This window comes from Coturnix japonica, chromosome 4, assembly GCF_001577835.2.
Source record: "Coturnix japonica isolate 7356 chromosome 4, Coturnix japonica 2.1, whole genome shotgun sequence".
NCBI classification, from domain to species: Eukaryota; Metazoa; Chordata; class Aves; order Galliformes; family Phasianidae; genus Coturnix; species Coturnix japonica.
The window spans coordinates 40,445,748-40,469,830 of NC_029519.1; the positions used below are offsets into that span (position 1 = coordinate 40,445,748).

Sequence of the window (24,083 nt, forward strand, 5' to 3'; positions counted from 1 at the left end):
TGTATTGTGTAGAGATCAGCCCTCCAGACTAAGACCTGGTTTGTATGTTTGTAGCAAAATGATTTGTGCTCTGTGCAGAAAGGCAGATGAGTTTATTTGGATATTCCAGAAGGAGTGATTTAGGAAGCTGGACAGTGTTTTGAGATTTGGAGCCTGTCAGTATATCATACTGAAATGTTTGCCTTGTTTTTATAAACACTGGAAGGCAGGTACACTTTCATTCCACTTTCTTGCTTTGATGATTATTCCATTGAGCTGCTACATTTGGCAAACAAAGACAGAAAAAGGGGGAAGGGAGAAAAATAGGAAATTAGCACCACATTTAGTCATCTCCATTAACAATGCAAAATACATAGTGTTTCTGCACAGAGCTCAGACTGTATCTTGTTCACACTAATCATTTCTACTGCTTTTTCATCAACATTGAAGCCCAACCCTTAACCCTGCCAGATGACCTCTTTTGTCTTTACCAGTAGGAAATGTGGAGAACTAATTAGGGTGCCCATTGGCTGGATAGACTGAGATTAAGGGACAAATGGAGGTATTTCTGAGTTTCCACCTGGGCATAACAGATCAGTCCTGCTGGCATCTGAAAAGCTGAGAGCAGAGCAAAGACTGCTGTGGTACTCCAGCTATCATTGGCCTCCAGCTACATGTCCCATCACTTCAACCCTCTGAAACCAATCAGTCAAACAGTTTTTTTACTCACCTTGCTGAGACTGTCCTAATTTGAATAAATTAATGTAGTAAGAGACAAGCAAAACACTGGCTAAAGTCAAGATAAAGTTCATCCCCTGATCAAGTCCAATTTTATCATAAAAAGAAATCAGGTAGGTCAGGCAAGATGAACCAGAGGAGCCTTCCTTTCTGCTGCACCCAGCAGTCTCCTGGCTTTTCTATACAAGAGCACAGCTCAACTATTAGAGAGCTTCTAATAGAGAGAGTCTCAGAGGTCATGGTTGGCAAAACTGAGTCTTTTCCCATTTTTCTGGGAAGAGATTCAGATCTGACCTTTTCTTTTGGCCTTTTTTTATAGAAAAGATGAAAATGTCACAGCAACACCATGGCCTTCGTACTACTCTCTTCTTTCCAAAACAAAGCTAGCCTTCTCTTTCAAGGAGATCTCCATTTGCTTTTTGGAAGATACACATTTAATGATTTTATTTTTTTAGCTAAGAGCTAAACTGGAAACAGGAGAAATTGCTCTCAATTAAAAATTATTATTACTTTTTTTTTTTTTTTTGTCAGAGAAGGAGATAAATACACTGCATCAGTAAATGCTGACTTCATTGCATTATTAAGTACATTGGTCCTATAACACTTGGCCAGTCAGTGCAACCAGGCTAGATCATCCATCTGCTTCACTTGGAGCAAATCTCAGGCCACAAAGTATAGTATGAAAAAGTGCAGAACTACATTTCCATTCTGGAAGCAGTGCCAGTGTCAAAATATCTACTGAAAACCAAACCACAGGTTCTTTCCATAGCCCTCACTGCTGTTTGTAAAATGTTATTTAAGAAACTGAACTAAAAGGATGCCCACGGAGAGTTTCAGATGGAGAGGTAGCCAAAATCCAAACTAACCAACCACAATTTATTTAAACAAAAATATTCATTTTAAAGGAAACCATTTTCTCACTTTGCGTACTTCTCAATATTTCAATACATCCATATCTTAGCAATAAACATTGATAGAAAGAAAACAAACCATGGCTGACAGGACAGCAGTGTTGCTTCTGCCAGCTCATCAAAGGCCAGTAAGTGTGCAAACCAACAGTGATGAATATTTGTCAGTTAATGAAAGATTTTCTCCCCTCAATCAGCAAATTCAAATGCTGTCTTCAGATGTAGAAAGTGCTACTTGTGTGCCAAAATCTATATTTTTCAAAAGTGGGCACTAATCTGGTAACACTCTTTTCTGAAGATTTACATGGCTGCCCCTGAATATGAAGGATCATTTTGGGGGGTTTATGGTCTAGCTCAGGAATATTGCTCCAGCCTTTAAAATTGAACATCACAGTGAAACAACTCTAACAGTGTCTTTGCGTTGGCATGGACACAAACTGGGTGGCGAGCATCTACTGTTGGGTGAGCTGAGGTAGCTCTTCATATAACCTCTCACCAAACACAGAGGGGTGGAGATCACAGACATCCAGCTAGACTGGACACCTGTAGTCAGATGTCTTAATCTCCAAGGCATGCACCATTCCTACCTGTAAGTGCTTACATGTCTAGTGCATCATGCTGTGAGAAACAGGAGTGCTGTCTTGGTAAGAACGGGACAGTCCCCAGCTCTGCAGCAATCAGGCCAACAGCATGACCAGAGCAGCAGGAATTAGCTGATCTCTTGCTGCTCAGTCACAGCAGGAAACTCACAGGCAAGAAAGGTCATGAAGATTAAATCATCTTCAAAAGAGAGAGCTCTTTCTATTCACGGTAATCCCTGGTTTTGCATGTTACGTTGCCAAAGTACTGAATGGTCAGAGTGCTATTTATTATAAGTAGAATTACAGGGTCATTTTAGTATACATGAGGCTGCATGGTGGATTTACAAGCTTGGAGTCTGCTTATACTGGCCTTAGAAGCTAACACTGACCCAGGGCTACCTTGCTGTAAGTTGGGAGTGGTGCATAACTGAGAGATGCAAAGTCAAGTACAACTGTATCCCCACCCAGAGAAGTACAGAGGTAAAATGCCATTGAGCTATCACTCATCAGTGGAGAATTTCAAGAAAGATTAAGTTGGAAGTTGTGTCTCAGTCTTCATGCACTTGGTCTATTTTAACTGCTGCTGAGTCTTTTTCCCTCTCTTTCCAGCTGCGATTGGCATGCCAGCAGTGTTGTCACACCCATGGCTGGTGATGCTGGTTGCAGATCTATCACCTGAGTCCTTAGAGCTGTTCTGGGTGAGAACGGGCAGCCTGTATATTGGTCATAGCACATCCTCTTCCTCTTACATCACTGACCCCATCCCCTCGTGAATTACTTTTTTCCACTTCTCCTCCCATCCCGTAAATACTAGATGCAAACACATTATTAAAGGGTTGTAAAAGCATCTGGAATATCACCATCATCTCAATAACCCCTTGAATTTGATTTTTAAGATGATTTTACCAAAGCTAAAAAGCACAGCATGCCTCCTGGTTGGAAACAGCGCCTCTGTCTGAGGAAAGGGTGGTTTCCATGACATTTGGCGATGTTGGCAGTGAAAATGAACATGAAAAAAAGTGATTCACAGCACTTGCATGCTGAAATGAAAGAATGGAGAGGTGCATAAGCAACGTTATCTCATAGGTCAAGTCTGAGGGTTTGCCAGACATTATTTACTAATGAGGAGTAACTACTTATATGTACTGGTTCAGTTTGGTTTGTGCAGACACAGCTCTCTGGAATTTAAAAGCACACGTCCAGTTAGAGCTGAGGGCACTGTTTTTAACTTTGGGAGCTTCAAAACAGCATGGCCCACCACTGTGGGGACAATCCATGAAGTAGGCAGGGCTTGGAACTTAACGTGTGCATCATGAACTCAGCCATGAGCTTCTTGAGCTTCTAGCTGTACCTCAGTTAGTTATCATCAAATCCTCATTTGTTTGAGTAGAACGTGAGTTGGCTGTCTCTTGTCTTGGAGTATTTCTGACTAAAGTCTTTCTTGATTTTCAGTGGCCCAATCCCAAGAAAATGTGTTGGTTGCGCAACACATCACAATCTTATGGCCAATTATTTGGCACCGCAGGCTTGGTTTGGCTTTGTGTGGTGGTATTTTTTTTCCCAATCACCTCTCTCACCAATGGCTGAAGTTGAAATATTCCCTTCCAGTTATTTCAGTTGCCTAAAGATTTTCCTTGAGAGTCCCAGTTTGGCTATGGATACAAGCCAGAGATTGCCATTTGTGCTGAATTTCTTAGCTGTCAGTTCAAATTATTTTGTTTTCTTCCTGCAGAGAACTGCATTGGTTTTATCATCTGTGTCCAAAGACCCAACCAAACCTTGCTAGTGTGCATACTAGTGCAGTTTGCTCAAATGCACAATTTTTATGGAGTGCTTGCCTAATTTTCCTATACAGACAAATGAAAAGTATAGCTAGTCTTACTATTGACATCACTATTGAAATTGAGTGTGACTGTACAAATAGGTACAAACATTTTAGATATCTATGGCAAATCAGATGCCTTAAAACTCTTTGAAAATGAAACGCTAGCATCATTTATTATTATTTTAAGCATTCAAATATGAATGCATACAAACTCATCTGCTCTGCCATTAGCACACATATCCCAGGGACATCCAGGTTGGATATGAGGAAAAAGTTTATCTCAGAAGAAGTCGTGCTGCTGTGGCACAAGCTGACCAGGGAGGTGGTGCAGTCACCATCCCTGGGGGTGTTCGAAAGCTGTAGAGATGTGGCACTGAGGGACGTGGTCAGTGGGCATGGTGGGGATGGGTTGGTGGTTGGACTTGGTGAGGTCTTTTCCTTAATGTTCTGTGATTCTGTAAGCGGCATATTCACAAAGAAGCAGAGATTCTTCTCTTCCACCTGCTGTGCTTTCCCCCACCAGATGCAGGAGATAAGACGATCTGTTTTTCAGTGTATTTTAGAAGCAACGACGTTGCACAATTGAGGGGCTGCCTGATGCTGCGCCGCTAGCGCAGGGTGGGAGTTCTCTGTGCTTTTGGTGCTGAAAGGCAACACGCAAAATCACCCCAGCTGAGTCCTGCAGAAGGTGTGCGGGATTTCCCCACCCGATCCTGAAGGAGGGTTATGGTGCCCGAAAAGGGACCTGGGGGCAGGAGGCGATCTGCCGAGCCTGGCCACCACCCCTTCCACCTGCTGAGATGTTCGAGGGGAGATGGTTGGGTGCACTTTGACTGAAGGTTTCTGTTTCATTCCAAGCATAACCGCCTTTGGAAGGCGCAGGGTGGAGGTGGGAGGGGAACGCCCCCCCGCCCTGCTGACTCCCCAGCTGCACTCAGCGCCGTGATTGCATTTCCAGAGCCACCTCCGTCCCTGTACGCTTCTCTCTCTGGGTGGTGGTTTCCCCTTCTCTTTGCCTCCCGCTCGCAGCCGGAGCCCAGAAGCGAGGAGGCGGTGCGATCGGCCTCGGAGCGGCCCCAGGAGCCGCGCTCACGCTGCACACGCAGTGCTCACACCCCACCAAAACTCACCCGGCTGCGCCTGCAGCAGTCGGGGCGAGGAGAGAGTAACACCTCCACCTCTCGCCGCGGGAAATAAACACCCTCTCCGCTGCCAGCACCGGGAAGGACAGGCGCTCTGCGAGGCGGTGCTTTCCACCACCCCGCTTTTTTTTTTTTTCCCCTACGTTTTTCTTTCTTTTTTCTTCCTTTTTTCCTTTTTCTTTTTTTTTCTTTCCCCCTCCCCCGCCGAAAAGAGCACTCCGTGGCTCTGAGCTCCCCGCACACCGTGTCGCGGGTGCCGGCGTACGCGATGGCAGCTCCGGCCCGCTGGGTGCTGTGCCTGTGCCTGGGCTGCCTGTGCCTGGCTCCGGGGGACGTGCTGCGGGCACGCTGGGCCGGGCTGCGGCGGAGAGCTGCGCGGGGCGGCCGGGCGAGAGCAGGTGACCACGGGCTGCAGCCGGGGGACAAGGTGTCGGAGCACATGCTGCGCCTTTACGCGCAGTACAGCGCGGGTCCGGAGGAGCCGCCCCGAGAGCCGCCCGCTGCGCACCTCCGCCGCGGAAACACAGTGCGAGGGTTCCGCCCGAGGGCTGCAGGTGAGCGGCGGCTGCGGGAGTGGAGGGATGAAATGGGCGCTGCTGCCCCGTGCTCGGGGAACGCGGAGATGAGGAAAGTAACGTGTCCTGCGGCGACGCTTGTGTGCTTGGGGATGTGGTGCGCGGGGTGTTGTAATGACTGCTTTATCTGTGCAGCTCTCTCCTGGGTGATATCTGAGTGCCATATGAGGGAAATGGAGTAATTAATATATCCTTTCCACAGTCTCCTTTTATCTGTGATGTGCATGTGTTGCTTTTGTTGGAATCGTGGTTGGGTTGCATGTGATGGAGCAGTAACATGCCCTGGTAATCCTGTGGATTGTTTGTAGTTACGTTGGGGTGTTGGTTACAGTGAGTGGTGGCAGTTGAATCACAGAATTGTTTGAGTTGGAAGGAACCCTTGAAGACCAGCCAGTCCAACTCCTCTGCAAGGAACAGGGTCACCCACAGCTACATCAGGTGCTCAGAGCCCCTCCAGCCTGACCTTGGCTGTCTCCAGGGACAGAGCATCCACAACCTCCATGGGCAACCTGTGCCAGCACCTCTCCACCTGCCCTGTAGAAAAATAACCAACAACATAAAAACTTCTTTATATCCAATCTAAATCTCCCTTCTTCAGGGGCAGTGGGGAACAAGTGGGGTTGAAGGATGGTTTGTGCACAGTGAACACATCATCATTTTTGACAGCAGCTATTAGGTCTCAGTCCTGATTATAGACTGCTCTGCACGGGTGTATGTGTGACAATGTGAAGTTGTTTTTCTTAAAAGGGTATTTATAAGTAGTGGGTTGTGTATTTAGCATGGCAGTATCTGAGAAGAACTGTGCCCTGCAGAAAGGGAAGGCAAGATTGCCTCAGCTGAACTCCCTTGCTCCACTCTTCTGTGTGCCTGACCTCTGACAGGGCTACATAGGAATCCCACAACTGCAGTGTGGCCCTGACTATACTGAGTTTCTCATATCCACTGCATCCTGAAAACTTGTTTGTTTTTTAACACTGTTCTGCTGTACAGTGTAGCCCAATATGACAGTCTTCTTTCTTCCATGATGGTGGGGAATTAACCCAGAAGTTTTTACACAGGCACCCACCAGTAACAATCAGCTTTGTCCAGTTTTGCTGGCTGGCATTGATTCCTTTCTCTCCCAGAAAACCAGCTGAAAGCTGAGTGCCAGGCCTCACTAAGGTTTATTTGGGAGTCATTACTGCTCATTCTTCAAAGGCAGCAATGTCTATTATAGGATGGTTCTGCATAGAGATCAAATACCACAAATAATTGAATGGCTTTGGCATGTTAGGATTCTATGCTGCAAACACTCTCCATTGTGTGTTACTGCAAGTACTTATGTCCACAAGAGAGGTTTGAGAGGTGAGAGGCTTATGTAGCTTGGTTGGATGGAGAGCTGTGACGCCCCATTTGTTGTTCCTACAGAATCTGTGTGTGGAAGGAGCTCTCCTGTCTTTCTGAACAGTTGTGGTTTTTGTTGCAATATAGATCCAATGGATGTTCCTCTGCTCTGAAATAAGCATTGCCCTCACTGAAAAAGGGTAAGATAGAATAAATTAAAAGAAAAAAAGAGGGGGGAAGCTATAATTGAAAGAAAATAACACTCTGTTTAATCACATCTGATTAAAGATATTTATTGTTCTAAACCTAGGAGATCTTTGGTTGAAATCCCATCTCTGTGGTCTTTCTGATTGTATTTATACTCTCGCTTGACTTTGGGTGGCAGCAGTCCTATAAACACACTGCTCACTAATCTCTCCTCCTCCTCCAGTACTGTCAGAGTTCAAGTGCCAAAGCAATAAATTGGAAGTGGTTATAAGGTTTCTGATGCTTCTATAAGTATTTATGCAAAATATCTAACCAATTGGCTGTTGTCTTTCTCTCCCTGTAGGCAACAGCAGCTCATTTGTATGGTTGTTGATGGTATACAGGTGCATTTCCATATTTAGAAGAAAAAAAAAAACAACCCACACTGAGATTAGAGGTTCTTTGGGGTAGCAGGCACAAATGAAGCAAGCTTCTTGTGCCCAGCTGTCCAGCCAGCCCTGCCATGCCAGCAGCACATACACAATGTTTCCTTTCTGATGTGGTTTGTTTCCAGATCCTATGCATTGACTTGGTGAGCACTGGGTTGACGGTTGGATGAGGTGATCTTAGAAGCCTTTTCCAACCTTTGTGATTCTATGACTGCTAGACTCCTCAGCTGCAAATGTCTGTTTTCTGCTGGCTTCTTCATATCCTTAATGGGGCTAAATCAGTGAAGGTAATCGGTTGTAATCGGTAGTAAGAGCAACACATCTTCTCTGTTGCTAAGCCCTTCTCAAGACAGCTTTTTGTCTGTGATCAGTAGTACTCCCTTAAGAACACACTGATTTCTCTCGCATCTACAGCAGGAGACCTTTAGGGAAATCTTCAATGTCTTCTTTTGTATATTAACCACATGTTTTCGGGAGATAAACTTCTTTTTCTGAAACACATATCTCAGATACAGCTATGAAACTGTTCTGTCCCATGCTCTTTCCCTAAAGGACCACTGGGTGTTTGGCTGCATGAGAAAAGCCTCTCCCGTATGTCCCAGCTCACCCACTAGGAACAATTTTCAGAGCCTGTAAGATGGCCTATAGTTCAGTGAGATCAAGAAGGGGTAGGATTTGTTGAACCATTTCTCTGTTTCTAGTCTAAAAAGTAGTGTTGCCAATGGCTGTCCAAGGAGGTGGTGGAGTCACTGTCCCTTGAGAAACCTGGAGGTGTGGCTTAGTGGGCATGGTGGTGATGGTTGGATGAGATGATCTTACTGGTCTTTTCCAACCTTAATGATTCCGATCCTAGGACAGCTGCAGACTTGTAGTGAGTGGCTGAAGAGCGAGTAGAAGATGTGGTTAATGATAAGAAGCATCTTAGCTGTGAAATGCAAGTTTTCCTTTCTGTGGCTTAGTCTTCTGAGGGAACAGGGCAGGAGCTTTGATGCTATGTGGGCACCTCTGGAGTTAGCATCCTATGCTACTCCACAATCTTTTGTGCACCAGGTTTCACTGGATTACCAGTGTTTTGGTTTTGAGGATGGGATTTTTGACCCTTGACTTTGATGCCTGCTTATGTGCTCTTGTATTCAGGCAAATTTGTTCAAATTGATCAAGCCTCTGTATCAACTTCTACACGTAAATATTCTTTTATCCTACCAGATAGCAAAACCCTTGAATGACCAGACCTCAGCTTGATAGAAAGCTGCTGACCTCCAGTAGCTCTGAGGCTCTGGACATGGGGAAAAGAAGTGACCTGGGATAAATAGCAGAGAGTGGAAAGATAAAAGGCGAGAGCACAAGGCTTGCAGTTCACTTTTGGAAGTAATTTTAATCATAGCATCACTAAAGAAACATGTCTTGCAAATGAGTCATTTAAAAAGCTATGACTTTAATTGGAGGGTCTCTCTAATGATGTTATAGTAAAGCTATACAGACAGAAATTACTTTAAACTCTTTTTTATTGACTGAATTTCAAGCAATTTTAGGCATTACACCTGCCCCTAGGTCAATTCCTGTGGTTTAAGAACTATGCTCTCCTCCTCCTTAAAATGCTTTTCTTTCCTTTGTTGCGGTACAAAATGCCCACGCACACACAGGAACCTGAGCAGAATCCTGTATTTTTGCTTTGCAGAATACTCAGATCCGTAATGGGGGAAGGTGCAATCAAGTAACAACAAAGGTGGGAGGAAAGTAGAAATCTGGCTTCCAAATCTGTGTTCCTATTCTGAAACTTGTTCCCGTTTCCAGCTCTCAGTGAATTCTGAAACACTGATATGTTCTTAACTGAACACTGGCACAAGGGCGCCACTTTAATATCTCATTTAAATGATGGCTAATGACGACTGTATAACTAAACAGCCCTCATTATTGCATCCTTTTTTCACCCATGGGATAGATTTGGCAGTCCATAAAAATGTCAGTGCATCCTCCATAAAGGTAAACACACCACATGTTGGTGGAGTTGTTCCAGCTTATTGATGCCTGGAAATGCCCCTTGTAACATAAATACATTCCTGCTGCTGATGTCACTCTTCACAGACATACTGCTTTTTCTTGAAATGCCTTTTTAATGCTATAAACAGGCAATACAAACAGCTGTGGGTTATTGCAGGAAGTGAGGAAGCACAGCCATGCTGTGAAGGTTGAGTGGGTACAAACTTCAGTTGCAGTGCTGGAGCTGGGTCACTTGCTGGCCTAAGCCAGCAGGAAATGTATTGGCAACCCTGAGAGCCCAACTGGTAAGTGATGATCCATCCCAACTTTGTGCCTCGGTGAGACATTTCAGCTTTGGACCTGGAAAGGCGGTACCTCCACCCTTCCCTTGCCACGGTGAGCTCTGCCTTTGAATCATAGAATCATTTTGGTTGGAAAAGTCCTCTAAGAACACCAAGTCCAGCCACCAACCTGTGCCTACTGAACCATATCCCTCAGAACACATCTCCATTGTTCTTGAACGCCTCCAGGGATGGTGACTCCAACACCTCCTTAGGCAGCCTGTTCCAGGGCTTCTCCTGGCATATCATAATGCCATTACCTCTCATCCATGTGAATACAAGCACTAAAGTGTTTTCCCTAGAAGTACCTTCACTACCCTGCTTATGGCTGCTGTGCCAAAGCTCAATATGGTACAGATAAGCAATGCCAAAAGTGCAAGGTTATTGTGTCTTACCTAGAGCAGGCTGAAAAAGCTCTGTCCTGCAGAGCCTGGTCTTCAGGTCTCCTGCTATGGTTGTACCTTTACTGGGGGTGGGGAATGCCATTAGTGTCTGGCTTCAGAGTGTCTGTTCGTTTCAGGGGAGTTGGACTAGTTAATTTTTAATGGTCCATTCCAACTTAGACAATTCTGTAATTCTGCATGGAAAGTAGAAGTGTATTCCTTGCATGGAAGTTTTTCCTTCAGTATGTTTTTCCTTTGCTGGTTTCTTCTTATGTCTTCTCTTTATGGACTTGGTTGCTGAGAAGGCTTTTGTACTACAAAAAAAGCAAAGCTAGAATAGCAAAACTCCCTTCAAATAAGAACTAGAAGGTATCACACAGAGGGTGCATGTGACAGTGTTCCTAAGCTTTGACAGAAGCTCAGGTCACACAGTTGGGTTTTCCTGAACTGGAACCTAGCTAAGCCACAGGTATCTGTACTGAATGCCAATCATCTGTTTGTAGGTGATTTTGTGAATGAATTATTTGAAGTCTCTTAGGGATGGTTGAATGTCTTTGGGAGCTCAGAAGGTGTTCGGTGAGAAAATAGCTCCACCTACTGCAAGTATGCTTTAATATGGAGTTAAGTACAGAGAGTGGCTTCTTGGGTTTTACTTTTAATCAAAAGTATATATTCCTCCTGTGTCTGCTTCACGCTAGCTAGAGTTTCCTTATAAACAAAAGCAGCTTATTTTGTGTTCTACCACAATAGGCTACTTTAGAAACAGCAGCATTGGTTAAATTGAATTCTTGTTAAGAATTAAAATAAAAACTTGTCATTCGATGTAAAGCAGTGATTCAAATAATGTTTTTAACAAGCATGCATGAGACATCATAAATTCTGGTTCCTAAGACTGATGTACTTAGTGTTCTGCCAAATTACGTTAGCCTTACTGTATTAGTGATTACAGACCAAGTAGAGATCAGATGAGGTATGTGCTTATTACAAAGGTAGTAAGTAGCCAGTTTTGGACTTCAGGAATTAAAAATAGATTTTAAAATTGAAGTAAATTCAAGATATAACTAACAGCTAGTTAGTTATATCTACTGGGCCCTACTCTGCCCTTTCTGTTGTGAAGGGCTCTGGGTCATGAAGACTCATTTGTGTTTCCAAAGGTGACTGAACACTTGAGGAGCCACTAAATTGAGCTCAGTCTAATAGTTATATCTAGATGTTGTTTGAGTTTGGTGCATTAGTTTTTAGATATTGAGAACATACCTACCAGAACCTCATGTGTTCAACCATCATGTTGGGCTGAATGTGTATACAGCAGTATCTTTCATAAATGATTTTGCTTTTTCTTTTCCCATTTCATCAAAGAAGTCTATGTTTCATTGACTTTTGTTGTTGTTTATTCCCAAATTTCCAGAACTATGCATGTGATGCACAAGGGAGGAAGGCTCTGTCCTTCTAGCAAAGCTGATACGTCCTTTTTTAATACATTGTTTAGAATATTGATTAGAAATATTCTTAGAAAAAAAAGAGGTCACTTGGGTGGTTCAGATAGGAGGGCAGACAGAGAATCTGGTGTTTTTCATTTGACTTAGTCTGAATGGCATTAGCAGTTGTAGCATCAGCATCCAAAAGCACAGACCATCACCCAGAATGTCATTCAAAACATAAAGATATCACTATGTATATTTTTTGCAGCTCACTATAGCACCTGGACATTTGGATCTGTATGTCTCCCACTCTGAAGGACAGTTTTAACTGCAGTTCAACCAGGATGTTTTAGAACAAAAATTATGTTTTACCTCCAAGCCTTTCTCTCACAACCTACAGGGGATTAACACTGATTCCTACTGATCAACGTGGGCTAGAAGCTCATCTCTGGGTTTGTGCATGATACCTGCGGTTAAGTTGTCTTCTCTAATTTCACAGCTGTAGAAACCTCACATTCCACCACATTCCTTTAACTGATATAGCAGCATCTTGACTGTGAGGAAACATCATCTTTCCATGACTTATTTCTGTCTGCACAGTGCCAAATAGGTGCATTTAGTCACCACCCCTACTTGTTCTTGCCACCCTAAATGGTCTTTTGGGTTTTGGCTTTCTTTTGCGTATTAGGGTTTCTCTAATGCTATCTGCCTATCTCCAGCTAGGTTATTAAATGCTTCCTAACTGGCTGTCTTGAAGAGTGATGAAATGCCTTAGGTAGAATGACTTAATTTATCCTGTGTAATTGTAGCAATTCTGGTCCTGATTATTCTAGAGGGAAACTTCTGTTGTGATTAGTGTGTGACCTAGCCAAAAGACTGTCAGACAAGCTTGTGTGTTTTTAGTTCATTACAAATGGTGTATTGTCTCTCCTACTGCTGACATCCAAGCCTTAAATACTATTAAACAATGATTCTAGCCTGATGTTTCTCTTCCCCGTGTCTTTCAAGGCAGGGCACATTCCTTTTCCACGTGCAAGGTTATTGTCAACTTGTTCCCCACCCTACTCTGCCCTTTCTGTTGTGAAGGGCTCTGGGTCATGAAGACTCATTTGTGTATCCAAAGGTGACTGAGCACTTGAGGAGCCACTAAATTGAGCTCAGTCTAACAGAGAAAATGTTAATCTTGAGGGGAGGCATCCTTTGTAACACAGGATTTCACCTTGTCTTTTGGTTTAGCTTATGAAGCACAAGTACACAGTGCTTTCTTTATTGCTTGCCCAGTTTGCATCCTAACAAGTACATATCAATACATCAAATGTTTAATATATTTAAGTCCCTGCTAAATAGACTCACTGTTTAGAAGTTGCACCATAGGCCCCAGAGTCTCCGTCTTGTAGATGGTGCCCAGATCACAGAGGAGCAGAGCAAAGGGTGTAAAGGAATGTAAAGGAACCAGTTAGATATATTTGCAATAAACAGTCTGGCAATCAAAGGTCAAATGGCATATGTGAAAGTATAATTTAAAGCCTGTGGCAACATATTCGAAAAGAGAAGTGTTTGGAGAGTAGACACTGATTTATTCTGCACAAGATGGAAAATACCCAAAATGAAGCATGCCAAATAATTTACCCTGGCTTCTGTTTATAATCCAAAATGCTTTGACTGCATATCTGTATAGTACATCAGTGACACCTACCTATTACATATTTGTAGATTATGTAAGTACAAGGTTACATAACATATTTGAACTTTCTGTGCTTGCATGGGAGTGTTTGATGGTCTTTGGTGGTCATTTGGAGATGTGTCCCACTCCTCACTTCATCCATATTTGGGCACAAGGATGCCTTCTCCTTTCTGATTGGTTACCTTTTTGGACTTATCATCTATATCTATATCATCTCATGGATTCCTGGTCTTAGTGCTTCTTATTTATGGCCATCTTGGATCTTTGAAGAGAAACATCCCATCTCAGGAAGGTTGTTTTTCCGAGATAAGCAGGACATCTGGAACTTAAAGCTGAAGCTTCAGCCTTGAGCAAAATACCTCAGCCAGACAAAAATGTCAAATAATCAGCTTTTGAGATATCACTACGACAAGATTCACTTCCTTATTTCTAATGAGAGACTTGTGGCTTATCAGCATGGTGGAGGTGTACAGACAATCAAATGTCTGATGAAGCCAGTGGAAGCCTTTCTCCAGCATCAGCTGAATATCCCATTTGTCTTAGATGAGGTCAAACAAACCTGTTGGCAGGCCAGAGCAGTCATGATTACTCAAAGAACATTTGAGAGAAGGTAGAACGTGTTTAAAATTAAAGGGGAAAAAAGGAAATAAGAAAGAGAGAAAGCTCAAAACCTTACTATGAAACTCACATTTCTGGATTGTAGATACTGTCTATAGTGCGTCTATTATCAAGCTGTGTTCCTGTGACCTAGTTTGTTTCCTGGAATCAAAGGAGTGGTAGTAAATGCATGTGAGTTTTTCTGGACTGAGATTTGCATTATGAGGAAACCAGATAGTAAGTATGTGATTTTTAAAATCTCCGGTTTACCATGTTGGTCATAATTCTGACTAGTGACCTAAACCTGTTCCCACAACACTGCGTAAAAGTTTCTGAGAAACTTAATTTGTAACCTAGAAAGCAATACAGTTGATCCTTTTGGTTTCTGTAACATTTTGAATTGCCAATATTCTTATCTAAATATTTATTCTTCTAGGGAGCCCTGGAAGCCAGGAGCTGTATGTTTTTAACTTGACTTCACTCACCAAGTCAGAAAATATCTTGTCAGCTTCATTGCATTATTATATCGGTGATCTGCTGGACGCTGACTGGAACTGTTCCCAGTCCAGAGGCTGTTCTCATCATGGGCACAGGAAACCTGAAATTCAAATACATCTTTCAGTGTGGACCTTTCCATCTGTTGGAAACCAGACCCGGAGTCTTGGCCATTTCCTAATAAACATCTCCAGCTCTTACAGCGATATCCTTTCCTGGCAGTGGAAAGATATCACTCAGGTCCTGCACAAAGCAAAACAGAGCAATGAACTTCTGCTTGGTGTCAAAATGGATTCAACCAGCCGTCACCTGTGGAAGAGGGCACCATTTCACTATGAGCCCTACATCCTAATATATGCCAATGACTCTGCCATTTCAGAGCCAGAGAGCGTTGTTTCTACTTTGCAAGGGCACCACAATCCTTTGGCAAGGGTCTTCCCTAGGCCAGAAAATAAAATGAGGAGCAGCCTTGGAAAGCGGCGGCGAAAACGCTCCACCGATGTCCTGTTGCCGTTGCAGAACAATGAGCTTCCAGGAGCAGAGTACCAGTACAATGAGGACAAGAGGTGGGAAGACAGAAGACCATACAAAACTTTCCAGCCTCGACTGGCAGAGAGGGCAAAAAGTAAGAAAAAGCAGAGGAAGAGCCACCACCAGAAGAGCCAGACCCTCCAATTTGATGAGCAGACCTTGAAGAAGGCAAGGAGGAAGCAGTGGAACGAGCCACGGTATTGTGCCCGACGCTATCTCAAGGTGGATTTTGCTGACATTGGCTGGAGCGAGTGGATTATTTCCCCGAAATCCTTTGATGCCTATTACTGCTCAGGGGAATGTCAGTTCCCAATTCCAAAGGTACTGCGTTTGTTGATCTTTTTGTACTGCTACTGTAAGCAATGCACTTTTTTTCCTTCCATCAGTGGAATGCAGCTGGTCACCTGTTATATGTGGGGATATGGTAAATAAGTGGTGTCTTTGTCTTATACTGTGCAGAGTAGTGCTTAAAACAGCTAGTTAAAAAAGCAGGCTTGTAAAGATAATTTAAAAAGTATTACATGGTACTATTTTTTTGCCCAGAGCCCAAATCACCATAAAGTATTTCCTGGATAGTGTTAATGATGTGTGAACTTGTTATGAACCTGTTTAATAAACATAATACAGGCCAGACTCAGAAAATCGCTTATTAGATTGTAGTAGTCATGCTATGAACAAGTCTTTGCTGCCAGACCCACAGTGGGGTCAGTTGATAGAGTACCCACTAGGAAAATGCATGTCTCAGCAGGCATTACTGCCACAATGGGACTAAAGGACTCAAGAGAGTCACCCTTTGAAAATGACAGGTGAAGAATTGTATCTAAGGAGATGGATCCCAAGGAAAGCAAGCTGAAGAAGGGATGAATCTTCTTCAGAAGGAGGTGATATGCCTGACCCCCTCAAACTGCAGTGGCAGGCTTTATAGTTTTGGATCAAAGGAAAAAATAAATGAAAGGGAATAGCAAGAGATAAAGTCATTACCTTTGCATGAATTGCATTATGCATTTATTGTTGATGAGAAACATACGCTTTGTACCATATAGGTTAGAAATTTTAGAAGCAGTAGACCTGAGCTACTTTCATTCTAGCTTTAAGAGCAGGCAAATGATTCAGATACCCACTGTGACCTTCTACTTAAAGAGTGGGTTCGCATTTCCTATTGCAGGTTTCATTATAAAAACTTCATCCCAACCATAAGAATAGTTCCAGTTAGGAGAAAACAGTACATCACACACACATTCTCGATCACAACAAAATCACTTTTGTGCAAATAATGGCCTAGACTTGTTTGGGTGAGGAATACAGAATTAGAGCACTATAGTTACATAGACCCTGTAAAGGTGAATATTTGCTGCCATATACTGCAAAGAGGTAGTTCATTAGGAGAGTGGGGAACTGAGACCTTATAGTGAGACTGGTACCCTGTGAGCAGTGGGCAGATATCTGTCCATACCAAGATTCATATTGCTGTTTTGTCCACATCAAACAAAATGACCATGTTTTCCAAGGGGAATGAAAAGCTGAATTCTACAAAAGGTGAAGCAAGTGTTTTCTGGAGCCATGTGTTATTCCTGAGCCATACATAAGATCTGGTGCTACAAATAAGACTGTGTTTGCAAAATGATACCTTAACCATCAGGCAATAACAAACTAATCTGTGCCTGTGGGTATATAATGTTCCCTTGCTGAGGGTTAGCTCCTAAAGCTGACAACCTGTTGTGTAATTAGGAACAGATGTGCCTCATTCCCCCCACCCCCTTCCTTCTCCACCTCCAAATTTTCTGGCCCTACCCTTCCCCTGATTTCAATTAGCTGCTTTGACCGCTGTTATACTCATGTGTGTTGGGGGTTACAGAGCACTGTAGAGCACACAGCCAGGCAGACCCTCTCCCAAGTCAGGAATGAAAGCCCATAACTGACATCATTTGCCCCACTCCTAATATATCTGTAATGAAACTCAACAGGGCAGCAAGTCTCCCAAGGATGCACACAGCTCAGCAGGTGCAGCCCTAGCCACAGCTGGACTCATTCACAGATTTGGCAGCTTGCAGTCCACTCAGTGCTGTTCCCTCCCACTGTTCTTTTTGGCCTCACCTCCTGCAAGAAAGTCTTTTCTGTTTTTCATTAGCATGTTCTGGACAGAGCATGAAGGCAGTGACCCAGCCACCCCTCCAGGTGCAGGACATGATGCCTCAGTACCAGAGGTGGATTTCAGTTCTCCCAAAAGCACTTGCCTTTGGGTTTTTCTGCAGTTACTGTTATATTCCCTGCTGGAAGAAAGAGAGTTGTGACAGAGCTAGTTATCTTCAGGAGCGCATTCTAAAAGCAGTGTGTTCATGGTGGACATGAAGTCAGCACAGGGGATATTCTGTCTGCAAGGTAAACCTGTATAAAACAGAGACTTCTTGCTGAGCTCTCTTATCATACAATGGCTGAACTTACCCAGGCTGATATCTGAGGCTGTCTTGGCAATTCTTGAAGTCAGTTCTCTATGTAAAAGAATCACACTTGCTCTGAAGAATCCATTGGAATATAACATGTCTCAGGGCCAAGCTTGAAAAGAGTAGATTGGAAGAGTTTAGAACTCCACCCAAAGAACTGAATTGTTTGTTAATCTGCATCAAAACCTCAGCCACTACCAAGGGGCGCAGTGCCATGAGCCAGTGAAGTATCAGGCTCCTCCTCAGTACCCTCTAATTATCCCTGGTAATTTCAGACTTGTCCAGTGGAAAGCCAGAAGGAAAACCAAAATGTGCACTCCGTAGGAAACCAAAACATTTTTGATGGTACAGATTCCTTATCTGAAATGAATGCTTTCTGATGAGACCTTAACATGGCATTTACTGAAACTTGATTTTAATTCCAGTACCGTTAACAATGGGAAATATCTCTAACTCATTTAGATATTTTCCTTCTATGCATCTGATCTGCACACTTAGGCCATTTGTGTGGTTCCCAATGACTTCTGTGGAGAATACTGCACTGGACTTGACTAAAGTAGCGAGCCTGGATGCTTTCACATCTTTTTCAAGAAGAAATTATACAAAAAAAATTGAGTTGTGTACTGGCCTAAGATACTTTAAAAATACTTATACTGCTAGGGAATGTTGGTATTCTTGAATTAAAAGAAAACAAGTGAATAAAAATGCTTTTCTTGAGATCTACCAGCTACATTGAGAGTAATGGCTTTGTAATCATGCTGAGATATCTACAGCCGTATTTCTTGCATACGAGGTCATTAAGACTTGAGGATGAGGTAGGCAGACATCTGACCCTCAGCACCAATTCCAAGACAAATCATCTCTTATCCCAGCAAAACTAAAAATGTGGCCCAGCTGATCTTGCTGCATGTATTTCTCAGTGACATCTGAGTGAGCATATTTTTTAACCAGGGGATTCCCAGGCATGTGTAAGATGAGCTCTCAAGTGCATCATTAACATTTCACTCCTACAGAAACAAAACTCTTTGGCTAAAAACTGTCTTGAGTATGTTTCATGCTCACGTGTCATTACTACAGATACTCAGAACTGAAGGTACTTGGGAGGTAAAATTTAACATATTCATTTTTCACTTTTCAGAATATATTGACTTCTCAGTTTATGAATATGTTCAAATTCTGGGTTTTTGTTGTTGTGTTTTGTTCTGGGCTTTTTTGTATGTGTAATTTTTCTTGTTTGTTTTTTAAACAAATATAATTAATGCAGTCGGAATCACTTAATCTATACTAACCAACAACATTTTCCAGTTTACATGAGTGTTAATCCAGGAACCTTTGTCCTTTGGCCAGAAGGCCAACTGTGTTTTGGGCTGTATTAATAAAGGGGTGATCAGCAGGGAGAGGGAGGTATTGTCCCCATCTACTCAGCTCTTGTGAGGCCCCATCTGGAGTACTGCAGGCAGGCCTGGGGCCACAAATACAGGAAGGATGTGGAGTTCTTGGAGCAGGTCCAGAGGAGGGCCACTATAAGATGATGAGAGGGCTGGAGCACCTCTCATATGAGGAAAGGTTGAGGGAACTGGGCTTGTTTAGCTTAGAGAAGAGGCCTCATTGCAGTCTTCCAGTACTTGAAGGGAGTGTTTAAACAGGAGGTGGAACAGCTGTTTATGAGGGTGGATAGTGATAGGACAAGGGGGAATGGTTTTAAACTGAGACAGGGAGGTTTAGGTTAGAGATTAGGAGAAAGCCTTTTACTCAGAGGGTGGTGGCACACTGGAACAGGTTGTCCAGGGAGGTCGTGGGTGCTCCATCCCTGGAGGCATTCCAGGCCAGGCTGGATGTGGCTCTGGGCAGCCTGGTCTGCTGGTTGGAGACCCTGCACACTGTGGTCCTTTTCAACCCAGGCTATTCTATGATTATTTGGAGCAAAATGTCATCATAAGATGAGGTACAACAGACACAGGCTTTGGGGGCTCAGTTGTTCAGCTGTGTGGCTGATGTATATTACGAATTTATGCTCTGACTTGGAAAAAAGAGCAAAACAATCCAGCCTTAGAAGACAGAAAACTGGAGCAATTAGCATCATGACATAACTTATTTCTGTACTGTACACTGTATATGTTCTATCCACTTCTGCTTTTTTAAATGCACTTGCACTAATTTCCTAGCAGATAAGTTACGTTTACTTTGCTCCTCCAATTAATCAGGCTGCTAGCATGTTGATTGCCTCACTCCTAGCTGTTCAAGTTTTATGACAAAACTGCAGCCCACCTGAAACTGAATTAACAGCAGAAGAGATTGCCTTGACCCATAGGGACGGCTTGGTGCAAGGTCTGCTGCCCGAGCATTCTCCAGGGAAGGCATATTCCCAGCAGAATGCTCCAGTTGAAAGCAGTGGAGCAGCAGTGACATCCAGTGGCCAGCAGAAGCGCACCAGAGTTGCATGCCCACCTATGGTGACACCTGGAGATGGTTGCACACACCAGACTCTATAACCAATCATCCACCGGTCCTTTCTTCAGGAAACAGATTTTATTCTAGAATGTACATGTATAACATTTATGCAGTTCTGTTTTCTATTTATCTTGCTCTTGCAGGCCTTGAAGCCATCCAACCATGCCACCATCCAGAGCATAGTGAGAGCTGTCGGCGTTGTCCCTGGAATTCCCGAGCCGTGCTGCGTTCCTGACAAAATGTCTTCTCTCAGCATCTTATTCTTTGATGAAAATAAGAATGTGGTTCTCAAAGTGTACCCCAACATGACAGTAGAATCCTGCGCATGCAGATAACGTCTCAGAAGATCCTTTAGAAGCACTAAGGTGATCACTCGCTGTTCACTGGGTTTCTTTCCACGATTTCTACTTTTTATTTGCACTGTCCAGGTGTTTCCTTCCAGGGGTGGGAAAAAAAGTAAAGAAATCTAAACACACAAAAAAAGATGAAAATGGAGTGGATTCTGAATAGCAATTCCAAGGGACAGGATCATGAACTTCATTCATCTTTAAATTTGGTCGAGGCATTAAGTCATGTCAACGGGGACTGACTGTTGCTGTTGAAACTGAGATGAAAGAGAAATTTACAGAAGACTTGGAAATTTTGGGGACTGTCAGGAGGACACACCGATCTATTTTTGTACATGATTTTGGAAACAGCAGTAGCTGTTAAATTTTTTCTCCACTCTTCTGGTGACTGATGGGGGAGGGAGATTAGAAGTCTACTTTTATTCATTTTAAACCTAAGCTTTCCGTCACAGTTTACTCAGTAATGCAGCAAGACAAAGAAAAAAAAAAAAAACTAAACAAATCTGACATTCCAAGAGCCTTAGCTAACACAACTCAGATACGTTTCCTTGGTATGACATGTTGCTGACTGCATGCGTGCGTATGTTTTCGATAACATATTCTTCATAACCCAGCTTACAAGATGTGAGTGCCCTTGGCTGAAGAAGGCAAAACATCTCACTGCTGCATGGGAAATTGTGGTATTCCGGAAGGACTTCTCTTCCATGCCACTGTAGAAACTCAGCAGGCAAAGGGTATGAAAGTGTCACACTTGGTGACGTGTTCATAACACATATTCTAGAGCGTATCTGCAAATAATCTATGAGTAAGTTATGGTAGTTAATTTCTAACGTGAAATTATTCAGTTTGTAACTCTTATCTGTGTACCTTAACGACAGTTATTTTACCAGAATTAGCTCTGGTTGGTGAGTTTTGATGTTGCGTTAATCAAATAGCAGCTCTTCTTTTTCTCATTGCTTCTGCTCTGGAAATGTGCTGTACCCATGCTGTCAATTTAGAAGCATAGGTTCTTACCTTTAAGGTTTCTTACCAGCAAGTTTTGCACAACAAAAATACAAAACATGCTTTCCATGAGAAAAAAATTAATGTGAGAAACTAAAAGCAGGTAAAGAAGGATCTAATGAATCATAGGCACCTCTGCTAAAAAGTTGGTTCTGTTTCTGAGTGAATGTCAGAGGAACACTTCAAGCTTTAAGTTTCTAGCAATGTCCTCCATAGGGAATGAAGTTTTTTAAGCACTTCTGGCTGGCAAGAACCATGTTTTAGTTTGTGCTAAGAGTAGACATTTATCTTTTGGATAAACTATCTACAAACTTGACTGTAGAGTGCTTAAAGGGAAAAAGTTCATAAGGAGTGAATTAATTCCCCATGATCAGGAGAGTTCAGTTCTCTACTTTGGAGTCAGTGGTTCTTCCATGTTTTGAAGGTGATCAGCTTTCCCATGTGAATGCTTCCTTGCAGCTTCATAGCTATGTGAAGGTAATTTAAACACTCGATGATTGATTCTTGTGTTTGGTCACTGGTGCTATCGTGTTTACCAATCTGAGTCATGTGCATGGGTGTGAGAGGTGTGGACATGGATCATATAACCCAGGATCCTTTCAGCAATCATTTTTTTTACTGCACAAAGTCTCAGTGGAAGCTGATGGCAGTTTCACTTCAAAACAAAACAAAAAAAGAGAAAGAAAAAAGGAACAGCACAGATTAGTCCCAGCTGCACGTCATGCTCACAGCCCTTCCATTATTGTGCTTGAGGAGAATATCCCAATAATGCAGCTGAAACCTTCTTATTGTCCGCAATTAAGCAAGAGTAACCAGCGCAGCTATTAGACCTGGTTGCTGTATGTTAGGAATCCAAGGCTTTAGCAGCATCACCTGAAAAGGAGCATAAAGATGTTCTGCTTGGCTGTCACTGGGATACACCCACTCTTTGTCAATAGTTGTGGAATGCAGAACAGGTGCAACCTCCCAAGTAAAATCTGATCTGCCTCTTCCAGCTCTACACTGAACGTTAACTCTGTGTGTGAGAGAGACATTTTATACAAAGGAATTGTGTTTGCATCTGTGTTTTTACATGCAGCTTTCTAAATAAAGCCATTTTTAAAACCTATAAGATGTTAATCACATAAGCAATGACTTCTGTATATAACATTGTATGAGTAGGGACTTCAAAAAAACATCCAACCAATGTTATTAATCACCATTCTAGTCTTAAATCAGCATAAGGGGCTTTTGCCACATATTCTGTTTTTTGAAATACTATTAAATTGATGAATGGCTCTGCTTCCCATCTAATTATATAGCATCTAATGCCTATGCATTATTTTTATGGCTTTACTTTTATACAGGGGCAGAGCACATTTCGTGAGGTGCCACATGCCCATGGGGTCATGAATCACTCTACTCTCATGCAGGACTGGTCCAAAAGCTTTGGATGTTCGTCTCTGAGGAGATGCCTGGAAGTTTGCAAAAGTTTGGACTTTTTGTTGAGAGTTCCTTTCGTCCTTGTAAAAACAGCCTTTGTAAATGGTTTCTTTTTAGAAGTTAATGTTTGTACAGACAATGTCAATTAAAGAAAAAATAGCACAAAAAAAAAAAAAAAGATATTTTGTATATGGAAAGAAACTTTTACAGATACTTTTAATTTATTTTATATCTGTGGCCATCTTGTCCTTTTCCAGTTTTCCTCTCAACACTCTCTAAACAATACCATTGTCACTGTCATTGCACAGATGAGAAGCAAAGACCATGGTTGGGTTCACAAGGGCAGATCACAGCAGCACTGTGAAAGACACGTTTCACTACTGATGTATAAGCTTGCCTAATTTGTATGTTTCCTTTCAGTAACGGGAAACTTTCACTATGAACTCTGGATAAAATATAAAATAAAATCACTTTTTACGTGAAAACTGACTTGTTTTCTCTTGTATTCAGGTCTTTCCAAGAGTTTTAAATTTTTCACTGCTTCTGTGTTCATGTGCATCCATCTCAGGTGCTCATTTGGAAGCATTCCAAACAGAGATTGTGTTTATAGTGCAAAGTGCACAGTGGCTGGGGAGCGAGTACTGTGGACTCAGTTAAAGGTTAGCTAGTACAACAGCAATAAGCCACAAAGGTCATTGGATCTGATCCAAGGCCCAGAGATGTTTGTGGGTTTCTGTACATTGTCTTTAACAAGTATTTGTGGCCTATTCTAGGCTACAAAAGCAGTGCATAAACTGTGTTGACACCTTGCAGTTTGTCACAAGAGCAAGTCTTAGTTGCTTTCTTGATGGACAAAACCCAAGACTTTTTTTGTTAAAACCAAGAAGAAAAGTAATTGCTTTAGCCTTACTGCACATAGCACAGTCCTGCAAAGCAAGGGAGGAAATAGAAGCCTCCAAAGATGCTGTTTATAGGAAATCCCATCTGGATACTTTCCTGGCTTCCCTTAGTCTGGCTGAGTGAGAGTGGAGGATGAGGGGCAGTGTTGTCTGTCCTGTGTTGGCCATGTTCCATGGATGATATAGCTCAAGGTAAGGGCTGGCACATTCCTGTTGCTCTTTCTTTTGGCTGGGAGAATCTGCTCACAAACAACACTAACAAAAGCTTTTGGCACGAAAGAGGTGTAATTGTATACCGCTGGGGGACTTTTTGGGTCCATTTGGGGTGGATCTATGGTCCTCTTCCTGTTTTCTCTCTAGCAGGGCAGTATGTCAAGCATTCT

The 24,083-nt window shown here is 42.7% G+C and overlaps 1 protein-coding gene across 2 annotated transcripts; it reads left to right on the top strand.

Annotated features, from left to right (window-relative positions):
* The first annotated feature begins 4,963 nt into the window (after positions 1-4,963).
* BMP3 (bone morphogenetic protein 3) lies at positions 4,964-23,286 on the top strand. 2 transcript variants are annotated; one of them, XM_015861809.2, is made up of 4 exons: positions 4,964-5,727; positions 14,549-15,459; positions 20,174-20,395; positions 22,726-23,286. In XM_015861809.2, exons 1-3 carry the CDS (start codon positions 5,442-5,444, stop codon positions 20,363-20,365), a joined length of 1,389 nt encoding a protein of 462 aa, XP_015717295.1. In that variant the 5' UTR covers positions 4,964-5,441; the 3' UTR covers positions 20,366-20,395; positions 22,726-23,286. The 2 variants fall into 2 exon arrangements, with proteins under 2 accessions (XP_015717295.1, XP_015717294.1); XM_015861808.2 differs by having other exon boundaries at positions 20,174-23,286.
* The last annotated feature ends 797 nt before the right edge of the window (positions 23,287-24,083 follow it).

Excerpts from the sequence above, each read along its gene's own strand:
- BMP3 (XM_015861808.2), top strand. The coding sequence starts at position 5,442 with ATGGCAGCTCCGGCCCGCTGGGTGCTGTGCCTGTGCCTGGGCTGCCTG. Across the intron at positions 5,728-14,548 it reads GTTCCGCCCGAGGGCTGCAG|GGAGCCCTGGAAGCCAGGAG; the intron begins GTGAGCGGCGGC and ends TTATTCTTCTAG. Across the intron at positions 15,460-20,173 it reads GTCAGTTCCCAATTCCAAAG|GCCTTGAAGCCATCCAACCA; the intron begins GTACTGCGTTTG and ends TTGCTCTTGCAG.